This window comes from Thermobia domestica, chromosome 10, assembly GCF_964235325.1.
Source record: "Thermobia domestica chromosome 10, izTheDome1.hap1.1, whole genome shotgun sequence".
Taxonomy (NCBI): Eukaryota; Metazoa; Arthropoda; class Insecta; order Zygentoma; family Lepismatidae; genus Thermobia; species Thermobia domestica.
Window position 1 is genome coordinate 101,972,843 of NC_137463.1, and position 15,523 is coordinate 101,988,365.

At 32.8% G+C, this 15,523-nt stretch overlaps 1 protein-coding gene across 2 annotated transcripts in view; it reads right to left on the minus strand.

The window, feature by feature from the left end:
- Positions 1-15,523, minus strand: part of LOC145662607 (phospholipid-transporting ATPase ABCA1-like) — a 1,231,974-nt gene that overhangs the window by 503,482 nt on the left and 712,969 nt on the right. For both annotated transcript variants that reach the window (XM_081728328.1, XM_081728326.1), the window contains one exon: positions 3,709-4,019. In XM_081728328.1, coding sequence (XP_081584454.1) covers positions 3,709-4,019 — 311 coding nt within the window. The remainder of the gene's footprint in view (positions 1-3,708; positions 4,020-15,523) is intronic.

Here is a 15,523-nt window from a genome sequence, read left to right on the forward strand (position 1 = left end):
ATATCTAAATGCATTTTCTAAACTTGGAGCTACAACTGATATTGCATTTTTAAATGTTATAAACAAATTAGGTTGGTAATTGCCAGTACGTAATCTGTTCAAAAATTCGCAAGGTTCTTAGTGTATGAGATGGCATATATACAGAATATTGATTTGAGGTACAATGTGCATTGTTACTGTGATCCTACTGTGTACTATTAAATCTCAAATTGAAGAAGATGGGATATTTCGAACAATATACAAGAGTGTTACAAAAATTCGTCAACAATGCTTCGTATATGAATACACATTTAAAAAGAAGTAAACATACTTAACACAGGTCCTCAAACACAAGTACTAATGAAATATCCTGAGAAGCAATCCTAATTTTGATACGTAAAAATTACATTTTAAAAGTATATGTAGGCTATTTACAACTATAAAGATTTTTGATTCAATATCTGATTCTTCCTCAGAGAGCTATAAATGCAGGTCAAACGTTGATTCTTCGTGTGACATATTTGAAAATGTAGTCAACGAATTTCAGTTTTTTTAACCTCTAACTTATTTAAAATCTAGAAGTAAACGATAATAAATGAAAATAAAGTAATTAGTCATATGGTTCTTATATTTTGGAAAATAAAATAAAGGAATGGAAATAAATTCCTTCCCGGGAATTTATATGGCACGGAAAGAACCAGGAATATTCCCATTTTTTATTTTCCCTCCCGCTGGCAATATTCCCATTGCCTATTACTATTCTTGGAGGCGAGCTAGTGTAGTGGGGAACGAATTATACTACGGCGGTTGATCTTGAATGATGGTCCATGTACCCGCCAGCTCCAACTGATTCAAGCCCTGGTTGTGATGCGGAGCTCACGCTAATCTTGTTCATAACCTCTGTGTTACATTAAGAACACAAAATAAAATATCTGCACAACACACCGGGATATCCCACAGACTCCATACGAGGATGGCTACTGTTTATCGTCACTGTTTTCTTGTGTATCAATTTTGGTCGAGAACAGAAAATTCTTACTGGGTATTCTTAAATAAGTATTCATTCATGAATTATTTGGATACTACCCAGAAAAGATATCTTTTCCAGTTCCTAGTCATTTCCTTAGCGCTTCACGTCTACGAAAAACAAAAGATTTTGTCTTGCTTCATTATTTTTCAATTTTGTTTTGCTTTTAAATAACCGCAGCGTCTTGTGCAGAGTAATATGGTAACTAAAGATTTTACTTGATTTCTTTTGAACTAAGATTAAATCAATCAAATGATAATCAGTTCGAACCTTGGTAATAACCAAAAGGGATTTAATTTTCTCGTCTTACATATTAAAATACGAAGTAATTCCTTAATCTATTTAAAAGGAATAAGCAATTATATATATATTTATTTAAATATACTACCAGTTATATATTTAAAAGTATTTACATGTATAAAGTAAACTTACGTATTTGTATATGAAAAATCTCTCAAATAGTTAAGAGTAATTCTAAGTGATAAAATTTACTAAGAACAATATAATCGACTAAAATTGATAATATACAAGAATTCCTTAAAAAGCCATTAATGACATAAACGAATGACAATTAGCAAATAGTGAATGTTGCATAATTTTGTAATGCAAATTTATAGCTTAAAATGGTTCAATGATTTTGTAATTGACCGCAAATACAATCCTGATACTTTCCTTATTAAAAAGACGACAGGTAGTGCAACTTGAAAATAAAGTTGTACTACTATAGACAGTCATTCTTACGAACAATATGTTAAATAACGAAACAATCATAAAACACAGCTGAGTTTGGATCTAATACAAAAAAGCGCAATATAGTATTTCAACTTTCCAAAATAATGTCATAACATGCTGTGAAAATAAACAAGATGCTAAAGTATTTGTGGATTATTTCCAGTCAGTTTTAGGTGCGAAACGATGAAGTGCGAAATACGTAATACAAACGTATCATACTACTTAATTTGATTCTCACTATAGGAAAGCTAGTGTAAATGTTATAAAAAATAAATTTTAGAAAACATATGGAGATGATAAGTTGTTCTCCTATATAATGAAAGGATGTGTAGTTCCATTACATCTATTTGTACAGTTGAAAATATCCCAATGAAAGCATTAATATTTTCCATTAAATAGAAAATCACTCTGAAAACTATACCGAAAGATGCCGAAAGTAGGAAAAGAACTAACAGTTCATTTCATTTCTATTGATCTCGACCACATTCACAAAACAATAACAGGATGATTTAATACATGTTTATTTGAATACGCTTATTTGGTTTAGAATATAGGCACATAACGCAGTTACTTCATAAACATAACTAAATTACTTCGTAGCATATGTTTTTAACAGAAACATGTATTAAAATTAATATATTTTACTCGTAACTACATCTCAAGTCAATAAATGTAAAAGGTTGTATCTTTTAATGTATGTTATATGTACTTGTAATATAAAAAATAGATATTCATTGCTTACGCCCATTTTCAATATTTTCATAGTGATAGGACATCATGTTTTAAGTTCTGATCAACATATAAATTTTTCTGTAAGAATACATCAATTACCATATTCACAGTTATTTACGCACTTTAAAGTAGGCAGTAAAGTTCAGGGTTCAATTTGAGTAACTTTTCAAATAACAGTTGTTTCAAATTAATTTTAACTTAATTTTGTAATACCTTTAGAATTATTTAATACCTGTCCAATAAATACCGGTAGGCGTTCCATTCATTTTAATTTTATAGCAAATACAGATATTAAACTGGTGTTCTTCTGTTATTTCCTCAACAATCAAAAATGATACGATAATGAAATAAAAGGGAAAAGAACCTTGCATAGTAAAATGATTGTCTTCCGAAGTTTCTGAGATTCATTTTAAAAAGTTATTAATACTTCACATATATAGACACGTATCTATCACAACAACAAGAACATTTCAATCTTAGAATGTATATAACTTAAGTATTTATTTAAAATACACTAACATCAGGAAAAACTACATTACAATGTTTCTAATGCTATTGTTGAACATGTAATAAAATTGCGCTGATTTCCTATTCTTTCCAAAACTTGTTCTTAAAAAGATAATGTTTTATATTCGTTTCTGAAACACAGTTATCATATACTTTAACTCACTTTAATCCAATCCATAATAAGAGATTATATCTTGATTAAACAAATCTACATTTGAATGCGTGAAATATTTTTAGTAAACTCTTGAAACACTTGTAAGAAGGAAAATAAATCATTATACTTTTTTTTTAACAAGATAAATTCAAATCTTACTTTGAAAGACTTTGCTGGTATATTGTTTTTGCGTAAATGGACACAAAGTAAGATAAAGTAACAATGATTTCAGTTAAAACTTTTGTTTAATTTCCTGACTGTAAAATTGGTGTCACTCCTGCCTTCGGCATCTAGATTTCATTGACCAAACTTGCCTTTTAAATGGAAAATAATAAATTCAAGTAATAACTTCGGAATCCTACTTTCAGTTATAAATAATTAAAATCACGAATTAATACTGTAAGAAAGGTATGTGAATTATTATAATACCACATATATATAAATAAAGAATAATAAATAAATTTGAATTGAAGATCCAGTTTAAAAAATAACTAGGAAATTATGTAGTTACGACAATTCTATTAGGCCTATCCAGCAATAAAACAAGCATCCCCTATCACTATTTATTGATATTTACCTTGGTTACATGTGTACATGCAATAGGATCGCTTTCGCCCCACTGTCGAAGACGGCATATTTTGCATTGGGGCCTTCCCGCAAGTCCCATAAGTTTCATAGCGTGTCCAAGATTTGAAAACATGTCCACTTCATCAGCTTCTTCTTTTTCATGTTCCCGTACAATATTCAAGTAATAGCCTGCTCCAAATTTTGCCTTTAAGAATATACTCGAACCACAGCACACAAGTTCTCCTCCATTAATTATGGCAATTCTATCTCCCATTATATCCGCTTCATCCATAAAATGCGTGGTAAGGATTATAGTGCGACCTTTATAGAAGTAAAACTCAGTCAGTTTTATTCATGTAAATAAATTATATGTTATTCAATATTCTTTGTTATATATAATAAGCAGTGCAGTACAGGGTGTTCAGAAAGTAACTATGCAATGCATAACTTCCCGTATTTTATCTTTCATAAACCACTTTCAACAACTGAAATTAACTCGAAGCTAAACTTTAATGTCATGGAAGTTATAAGAAATGCTTGAAGTGATCCCCTTGCAAATGTGGTTCAAATATGTTAAACAATGGGAAAATGCTGTATTTCTAATTGGCAATCATATCAGTCATCACTTAGCACACCACAATATGGCACTGCATAGTTAATTTCTGAACACCCGGTATTTAATACATACTGAAACCTAAACTCATTAATTAATTGATATATGCATAGAACTATACAACATTAAAACAATTCTACCTCAAGACATCGTTTATGTGGGTAAATGTTAATTCTTTTAACATTTAGACTGAGAATCAACATTGATCACGAAGAAAAGGGGAGGCTGTCTTGAAGATTTTGAGAGTAGAAATAAACAAAAGATATTTTAAGATCTCAGTGTATAGCGATTCTCAAGTTATTGCGATTCAGATTATCTCTATTTTATGAATTTAGCTCTTTGATAATTAGTGTTTGCAAATATATTGTTTGTTTATGTTGTGTAAAGCATGAATACAAGTTACGATATACATTTTTATCTAAATTTCGTTGATCACAGTTTAATTTTGAACTTCTGAGGATTAATGAGGATTAATTCAAAAATAACTGGTTTTATGTTTTCTTAAAGATATACAATTTTGACATAATGATAGATAATTCTTTGTTGCCTTAAATGCTATCCAAAGGTTATATATACATATATTACCATTTTGTTTCTTTCCTTTTATCTTTCTTATGTGTGATCATCTTCAGTGTGTTCAATGTTCTAGGTTTTAATACTGTGTTGAATACCAGATGAGATTCAATACATTGACACTGTTTTGAACACACTGATAAAGAATAAACAGCGTAATTAATTTCAGTCTAATTTAGTATAACTATCACTAACTAAAGAAATCACTAACTGATCGACCAAAAGACTGTGATAACTCTTTTAGTTTGAGCAGTTACTGATTTCTCTGTGATCCTTGGGTAATTGATTCCCATTTAATATTGTATCTATGGTCTGTAGGTTGTACATAATTATTTTTGGATAAATGTAAAATTAATCGAAATTTATCTCCGGCTTTAGGTGGTAATAGTTCCTTTTTGCGTTGATGATCTTATAAATTATATCAGAATATATTTCTAAAGTAAACTCAAAAACTACTTTAAAAATGCGTACACAAGATAATGCCGCTATGTAGATGGCACTATGTTCTTGTGCTGCATAAAGAAGTGAATTTTCTGTTATCAAATTTACCATGGTATATTATGAATTAAAACTTACCAATGAACACGAAAATAAGTTTATTTCAACGCAAGAAAAGACATTCATGCTGCTTAGGCGTATAATCTTTTAACGAAGGATAATGTTTAGAGAAAAACTTTTTCTTCTGGTCCACCAACAATACATAATGACTGTGGCACCGAAAACTGATATTTTGAATTATTTATACAAAGATACTTATAAAATATCGAAAAAAATCGTATTCTGAACTAAAAATTATTGATAATCAAGAAGACAAAATACAATTAATGCTATCCGGAATAACTGAACAAAGAAGATTCGTGTTCCTACAATTCAAATAAGAGTCTATCCACGAATAACAAGGATATTAAAACATACTTCACAGTTTCAATATTAAAACGACATTACCTCAAATCTTAATAGAAGTTACTAACTGGTTGCAATTATAATAAGTTTTATATTATAATCACAAATAGCAACATTAAAACCAGGATCATTGAACACCTTAAGAACAAAGATAAATAATAAACAAAAATTAAATAAAACAAAAACTTATTTGAAAGGTGAATATACAAAAAGTTTCTAAACATATGAGGATAACAAATCATGATCTTGTCAGGATTAAATATTCTTTAAAAGTAACACAGAAAAGAAATTTTTGTAATAATCTTAACCAAAATAAATATCCCAAATTAAACTATAACCAAACAAAATTGGATAAAATGTGGATATTGTCAAAAACTAAAATTTAGACTATATTTGGAAACACTGGCCGGCCATTCGACAATTTCATAACAGCTGTCATTTAAATTACAACAATTTATACTGTGCAATTTCAAAATTTTCATTATTTACTTTACTCCCCCAAAAACCCTCAAACCAATCTAATCCCACCGTCGTGAACAAAGTTGCCGATGTTAAACCGTTTACTTCTACGAACACGTATAGCAATACAGTCACTACTCACCCAACACACTGTATATTCACACTATACTAAGAATATACAGCGAAGTAAAACTATTGCTATTCAATCTTTCATTCATGACATGATTGAAATGTACAAAATATTCATACTTCAATCTTTTTTTTTTTTTTTGAATTAGCATTAATGGGTTTAACGTATGAGCATCTTTGCTGGAGTTAAAGGGGTCTGTGATTATTCGACAAACACAGTCGTTAGCATTGGAAATGGTCAATTTTTGAATGGACTAAGAAACTAAGTTGGAGAAGCCTAGAGCCTTTCTATTTCAAATGTGCTCTCGGAAAATATATGAAACATAGTTCGGTCCCACTCCGCCATCCTCCTACAGAGGAAACCTTCCATTAATTTGAAGAAATAAGTGAATGACCTCGGCTGTGTTGCCAATTTCTCATTCAGTCGTTTGGTCTTGGTGATTGAAGATCGCAGGCTATTTAGGATGGCTAACAAGGTGGTGCACAAGGAAGCCCATGAAGTAATTCAATGTGGCTACACTGTCCGTATCCAACCATTGAAGGATATCGGCCACAGCAAATTGTTCATCCCCTTTCGAAGGAGGTACGGGAAAACACACGTCAACAACAGCGCCATCAGGGGCACACTTGAAATAGAAAAGCTCCAGTAATAATTCAAAACAATATCTTGATAGAGTATTTTTCTAAGTCTTATATTGAAATTTGTTTCCCACAGTTTTTGAATACAACTCAATTTTCCGCAATCACAATGTTCCTTTTGTACTTTTTTGTACTACATGTATGACGTATTATACTTTGTTCTATTTACACTTAATATAAAACTGAAAAATTTGAATATTGTTTATGTCACTGAAATAAACAAAACTTTCATATATTATTTAATTTATAAACATGAGCTACAATTGCTTCAGAAATCTTTTCTTTCATTTGAACTCTACCAGGAAGGCTAAACAACGTAATAAATACATTGAGATGAGATACCAAGGAAAGTACAGTGGAAAACGTAACTGTTTATCACTAAGTGTGAAACATAAATTGTTCTCAATAACTACTGCGGCACTAGAAGTTTCAGTTGGTAAGAAAATATCTAATGTGTCGGTTGTGCAGAATATGATGTTTTAGAAGAAAATATGCTGCAATGAAATTCTATAACTCTTACGGTTTTATTAAAAATATATCTTTCTTATATCTTATTTCTCACGACAAGTGCTACTCATTACATATGTTGTCAAGGAGCAAACTATTCTGATACATATGTTTATACAATATATCTTAACAAATTTCCCACGGAAATTTCAGAAATGTTTTCTCAATTACTCGTGAGTCCCGGTAATAGAGATGCACCTATATCCTTGAAGTAAAATGATCTCACATTGGTATCCAACATTTTCTGTTAGCTTCTCAAAACTCAACTTTTATTTGAAATTTCATAAATTAAAGTTGTTACTTTAAATACTATTTTCAGTTATAATTTTTTTATGTTTGTGTGAGATGTAATAAAGTTTAATTAATTTTTTAGTAGTTTAATTAATAAAGTTTAATAAAGTTTAATTAACATTTTACAATTGAGTTTTAGAGTAATTTTTAAAATAAAATAAAGTACAATTAGTTACAGTGAACACCCTCAACTGTAGCACTTACTTAAAGAAGTAGATATACACAGAGTGAATCAAAATCTACTTGTGGGGTACCTAGCGACCATGTCCGACATCTTGGATATAAGTTCGAAATTTCAAACAGCAAGTAGGTCATGCCGCATATCAGGAAACACGAGAGAAACAGAAACGTCAGCTGAGGATTCAATTTCTTCTTTTTTAACATTTTGTATGGTTTACGCGTTATGAACACTGAAATGTAAAAACAATCTGCCAACAATACAATACAGTATAAGTTCTATATGGCCATCCCATATAACGCACAACTAAAGCCACTTTATATACTCTGATTGCACGCACAGAAGTATGTCCATCAAATGTGACCACATGTGTGCCGAATGCATTCCTGCAGGTGCCTTCAATCGCGAGGTTTTAAGCAGATACCGTCTGCTTCACATTTGGTCTCACGGATAGAAATCAAGAATTGTTAGGTCAAATGAACCGTTGCACGGGATCACGGTAACCAATCTAATTTCCTGGGAGTTGTGCATCGAACGATTGATGCACACCAACACCATAATGGGAAGAGGTCCGTCCGTTGAAAATAGAAAGAAAAGAAAAGTTACCAAATAGGATCAAGCATAACTGTCAGATACTGTTGCACTTTTAAGGTAGTGTCGATTAAAAATAGACCACTGATGCGAATGTCCCATATAATATCACACCATTGCTTTTTCAGGACTTTGTACCTTACTTCGATCAAGTTAGTTCGGCTTACTGTGAAAACGATACCAAAAATTATTCCAACTGATCTACCCATTTAAACAGAAATAGGTCTCATCACTGAACAGTACGCAACCTGTAAACAAAGGATTCAGTTCCATTTGTTCATGCACTACGTGAAAAAATCTACTCAACAATCAGGACCATTTTCGTTTACCTTATGCTTCGTGTGCAGCTTATAAGAGATCCAACGATTGGTATGCAATACCCGGACTGTGGAGAACTTGCTTATAGCACTTTACAGTCATACACGAAGAGTACTGCACTTGATACTCTTCCCAAACGATGCTAGAATCGTAGCTGCCGTCTCCTCATTAGTGGTATTTTGTGGTCGTCCACTTCGTGCCTTATCTTCCACCGTGCCAGCTTCCCGGAAAATAACCATTACGTACAAGACTGTTCAATGCGATACAGAATGTCTAACTGGATGTAATCTGTTAGAACCTTGAATTAATGAATGATTACAGTTTAATGAGAACGTCAGAAGCAAAGTTGGAGAATTCTGCAATGTCTCTACTATTCCATTCCTCGGATATTAGAATGATTTATATCTACTGTTCCTTTGTCAGACGCATTTAGAAGATCATCTGCAATTATAACAGATTATCTCAGAAACAATTACAGTTTCAAACTTTCAATGTTCATAACGTACAAATCATACAAGATATGAAAAGAACAAAACACTTGGTTTTCAGAACATACCTTAAATTCGACGCACGGTACGCCAGCGTTACCTTAAATTCGACCTAACCTCCTTCCTATTTCCAATTTCAAACTTGAAGATTGCATCTATGGTCTAATGAACACTCACGTCCAAAATGATTGTCGGTTATCTAGACTGTCTTCTTGTAAGAATATAATTTGATAATAATTTTGCAGGGTACGTTTAATATTGATACTATGTGTATAATCGGAAATGTATACTTATGATAAATTTCATAGGAAAAGAATTGTAAATACGAAAATTAGAATGAGTAAAACAAAATGTTGTTAAATGGACATAAAAGTTTCATTTTCGTTTTATTGCTCTTATTTACTGCTCTTTTGACATGAAATTTTCCATATACATGTCTTTGCCGATTTTACACATACCAACATTATAAGAAATACGGGCGAATTCGCTATCAAATTATATTCCTACCACAACATATTTATAAACATGTGACAATACTTTTTGACATGAGTCAGCTACAATTGCTATTCGAATAACGTTTTTATTCGAATAATCGAACAATATATATTCGATTATTATAATGATAATTCGCTGTTCGGACAAATATCCGAATAATGAATTTGTTCGAATATTTGAATAACGAACACCCGAAGGATCCATTATCCGAATATTTCAAATAATGAAATATTCGGATTTTAACTGCTAGTCATAAGAAAAAACAAAACACTTTACATTAATTATTAATTAACTTGGATATTTTATATCGATATATATTTAATTGTGAATATGAAGATACAGTTTAGTCCCAAAAACTCGAAGATAACAGGTGTCATGGGTGACCGAATCGAATTTGAGTCACTATGTCATTTACGATTGCGATTTCATTTTCAATTCCAATATATCAAGAGATATATCACAAGGTTTCTTTTTTTGTATATCCTTAAGGCAACACCCTATGTTTGATAGCGTCATTGTAATGACTACATTGTAATTGCTAATTGCTTATAATAAAATATAAAGCTTGTAAATATAAATTTAGACTACTCTTGAAGTAACTGTCTATTGGTATTGACCCTTTACAATAATGGTTTCTGTGCCTTTTATGGCACTACGCAGAGATGCTAAATGTTTAGCTCTTACTCCCACGAACATAAAGGTACAACTGTTCCCTCCTTCTTCGGCTTTTCTTCACTTACTGCCACGAGGAAGCGGAAAAGGAAAAGAACAAAATATCGTTTTTCTTTCCCATCCAACGGACGGAAAAGATGAAATACTGAGTAATTCATGGTTTACAACATCATACTGTGATTAGTTACTGGAATGACCAATAATTCATGAAGGAACTCCCTTTTTCGCCAAAAGCAGGAAATTTCCAGTTTGATTGACAAGAGGTTGCATTACAGAACCACTGATGCACTTGATAAATTTAGCTATGATGTAATCAGGAAGGCTAAATTTCATTTTCTTTTCTATCTTATTTGGACACACTTGCAACTGGGTCGAGATGTTGGGCGAACTATCTTCTGCACGTATATATAAATTCAGTTGACCAGTGAAAATTCCAATAAATTCCTCCTAAGTGAGGCTCCACCAAAGTGTCCTGTATGGGTTATAACACATTCATAATATAGAATTAAAAGGATCGAAAACAAATGCAACTGAGAAAGTAACCCAGTATCTTCAAGATATTTTATATTTTTCGTTGCCCCCCTGCACTCCAACTCTACAATGGACTAGAGTTTACTACCACTGTAATAAAAGCTATTGTTAAATAGGGGATTGACATTGACTGAGTTCTGGTTAACGTGTGAACTTATAACTAAAAAATATATACTAAGGTAGTGTTCCAAATTTATTATTTCGATTTTTAACACAGCTTTTTTTTATCATATTTGCATAGAGCGCCACTTCTTGCGATTTTGCTACATCAAAAATAACTACAACTCAAAACCCACTCAAGTTTCAGTATTGAAATTTCAATCATTTTTTACTACGGAAACAATTGTTTAGCAAAAATTTGAAAATTTTTAAATGTGTTCATTTAGAAATATATCAGGTTGAATAGTCGATTTTCGAAACATTACAATGTTTAAAGACCTATAACACAAAAAGAGATGTGATTCGCAGCGACTATCTTTAGAAGTAATATACTATGAATCCTAAATTTTGAAAACAATAAGTCATTCTTAATCTTCCTTTTTAATTTTTTAATTTTAAAATTGAGAATTTGCCTTTTTAAACTTTTATTTTCAACATTTTTAAAGGCATTTGTAGCTTAGTAGGCTTAAATGTTCATGGAACTTAAGATTTGAACAGTTAAATGCCTCTAAATGGGTTACGTTTGAAATTAATATCTCTGAAACTTATAGAGCTATAGCGTTTACCGCAAACCTTTTTTAAAGTTCAAAATAGGCTAACGCGCCTATACAAAATGGTTGCTCAAAAGAAAACTGCGCATCTCGAAAACGAATGAATGTTTGTTTTCTATTCTCGAAATATAGTTATACAAAAATTAATAATCATAAATTTAATCAGCAACCTTTTTGTCCTTAATTGGGTGATTTCAAATGGATTGACCCAGAAATAAAGTCGCAGATAGAATTTTTCTTACAGTAATAAATTCATGTTTAGGAGAGCACTCCTATCTACCTATTACCGATTTAAACTATTGTGAGCAATCTTGAAACCGAAAGCAGTAATTTCCACTATTTCCGTTCAATATCAAAGGATAAAGGTCGAAATGAAATGTATTCCTTAGACGTTCAATAGATTCCGAAAAACGGCTTCTCAACATATCTTACCATTTGCTCTATGGAGATCAATATTGAAACCGGATAACAGTGAATTTCCGTCACTTTGTCTTGGAGAAATGGTTAGAAATTGTATCTTTCCCCCGGCTGCTGAACTGATTTCAAAAAATATTTGTCATTATATATTATCGTGTCCTGGTTCAATCCAATCAACATTAAAACCAGAAACTGTTAATTTCAATCACTTCCAGTTTGAAATTAAATGAGTGATTTTTTAACTTCCTACGTTATGCCCTTTAGGCTAAAGGAAACGAATGATTAATGACAGTCAATGATTATGAAATTAAATTCTAGTGCTCTTCTATTGAGAATCGAACCCAGGAGCACGTGCAACACAGTTGACTGATTGATTGAGTATTAATGAGCGTCAACATCGAGACTATTTGCGGCCGTTACGATCAACACGACTGCCCAAAAACATGGACTGTTCTAAATAAAATTTTAAAAACGACTATATTAAAATATAAGCAAAAACTGCTGCAAAATAGATATAAAAATGAAAGAGAGAAATTAATAATTATATGATTATAACAAATATGTAACAATAACAATAAATAGTAACTATATAAAAAAGAACAATAAATACTAACAACTTTAACAATAGAGAAATGATTAACAATAAAAATAATAGTAAAAAACAATAAAAATCAGAAATCATCGTTCGCAGAAATCTTTCTACTTAGGCAGACTACGGTGGTGCACTCAGTATGCATCAGTTCGTCTTCCACCATGTCAGATTTCAAAGAATCGAACAGGTGTGGATTTTACTCTTTTCAGGGAAAGAACCGTATAATTCAGCCGCCGTATATGCTTGGCAAATTTTAGGTCGACCATATAAGGCTAGTAGTAATGAGCTGGAGTTTGCGGAAGACCACAACAAAAAGAAACATGTAGGGTTTTGGTGGGTTCGCTAGTAGATGCGACTAAGGTCTGAATTCCTGAACTTCTGTCGAAAACAAAATCAGTTTCGGCACTACCAATAGGAACACGTGGGGTTTTGTGAGATTCGCTCGTTGATGCGACTGGTTAAGAATTTCTTGACTTTGATCGAGAACAAGATCTGTTTGGGTGGAAACGTCGGACGTCTGGGTGGCCACAGATTTACAAGGAATAGCTGCAACAGTAGCAAAGGACACAGAAAGCGGGGAAGAGATACTTTCCTTTAAGCAACGCTTACCATCCCCAGCAGAGATCTTCTTGACCATCATTAACTCTCGGATACGTTTCTCACGTTGAGAAGCTTGACAGTCCCGAGATCAACCAAATGCTCGCTCTTGCAGTCAACACAAAAGGGGTTAGTTGCTGTACAGAACTCCACACTATTACTAAACTGGCCACAATTCGCACAAAGAGCATCTTTTGCAATACACGAAATGCTAGTGTGCATGAAATGTTGGCATTTCAAATAGGGCTGGGGATGGGAATATCGGAACGGACCTTAGCTCAATAATAAGAAGCTTTCAAGGAGGAATAGGTGAACTGAAAGTAAGAAGTAGTGACTGAGTAACAATGAGTTCACCTTACTTCTTACTTTTGATGCGAGCTATCTTTACAGCATGTTGGTCACCCAGTTTTGATTTAATATCCCCTTTCGTAATATTACTGCCAACTGCCATATTAGGCCAACACTATCTAAGTCGAAGAATTCTACCTGTATACACCTTCTGGACAATTACTGACAACAAGGAAGTCTGTGCGCATAGTTCGTCAACGGAATCACATCGTGGTCACAGATGAAATGGAACACTCACTACCCTATTTCTTTCCATACGAAGAATACGAATAAAACAGAAACTCTTAATCTACCTAACAGGCACTCAGCTAATTTTACATTGGAATATCGCACTCTTCCTGCTAACTATAATTTCCTGGTCACCCAGTTCTGATTTAATATCCTCCTCGCTGGCGTTCAGGAGGTCCCAACATGATATCATACTGCAAGAATGATGTGGTTCTACCAACACATTCACTATTAAATATTAGTCAATTTGAGTGTCTTCGTTTTTCGCTTCTTCCAACCGTTTCCATTAATAAAATGCCATTTCGTATTATCTCTCAGTGGTTATAAGTAATAACTGCTTAACGGGAAAAAGGGACAAACCCTTAATAACACTCGGATGGTTTGCTTCACCCTTGGCACTCTTAGTATCTTTATCTTTAATTATAAAATATCGGACTATAGAATTAACGATACTTGTCTTTCTATCTTGAGAGTTTGTCTCGCTCTCATTTGGTTTGGGTTTTTCGCGAGAGGATAAGCCCACGCACGATTTTCAAGTTTTAGTACCCACAAAAATTGATATTTAATAAACATTTATAAAGAACAATGTGTGTGTGTGAAGGCCACAACTTCACAGCGGAGTCCTTGCCACGAGAACTTACACTACTCCTCTCCATCCCATAAGCACGCCTTCAACTAGAATCAGTGTGGGGCCGACGTGGCCAATGGAAATGGGATGCAACAAAATTATTCCCATCGGCACAAACACATGGCCTCGGAAAAAGCAAAGAAACAAAATATAAAAAGGTGGAACTAAAAGGAAAAATGCCAAATAAAAATATACACCTCACAAGCCTACAAAAAACCAACGGATTTTTTTTCTTTTTGAATTTTTCTTATACACCTCACAAGCCTACAAAAAACCAACGGATTTTTTTTAATTTTTCTTATTTTTTAAAAATATTTTTTATATCTTAGTAATTTAGTGGTTTGTAGGACTATAACCGGTCCTTCTAGGAGCGCATGCGTTTCACTTTTCCATTTCATAGCTTCGGGTCCATACATCTCCCAAATCAAAAATCAAATTAATTATCAGAAAGAGGTCATAGTGAGGTTGGAGACAAAGAGAAAGCAGTCCGCATCCGAGACTCACCTTTATTCATAGGCTTTAATGCCGTGTGATCGGCCCGGCACAATCCCCAACCTGGAAGACCAGTGGCTGACTACAGTTCCGAAGAACTGGGCCATGGAGACACCACATTCTGATGACGGAATGCAACACAGTTGCACGCGCTATGGATGTGCTAGCTACTAGACTAGCGGTAAGGGATGACACTTTCGGTTTAAATATGGTTTATGTTACTAGTTGGAAGAGGTTAGATTAATTTACTTTATCGAGTATAATGTTAAAACACTCGTCCAGTCCAGGTCATTGCCACGCATCACGGGGAGGAACGTCTGAGGATACGAACGAATGCACCGACACAAAAATAGTGAAGTGTAATAATATAGGTCTAGGCCAGCTATTTTCAATAATTTTATATTTCAAAGGGCTTATTTCCATTGG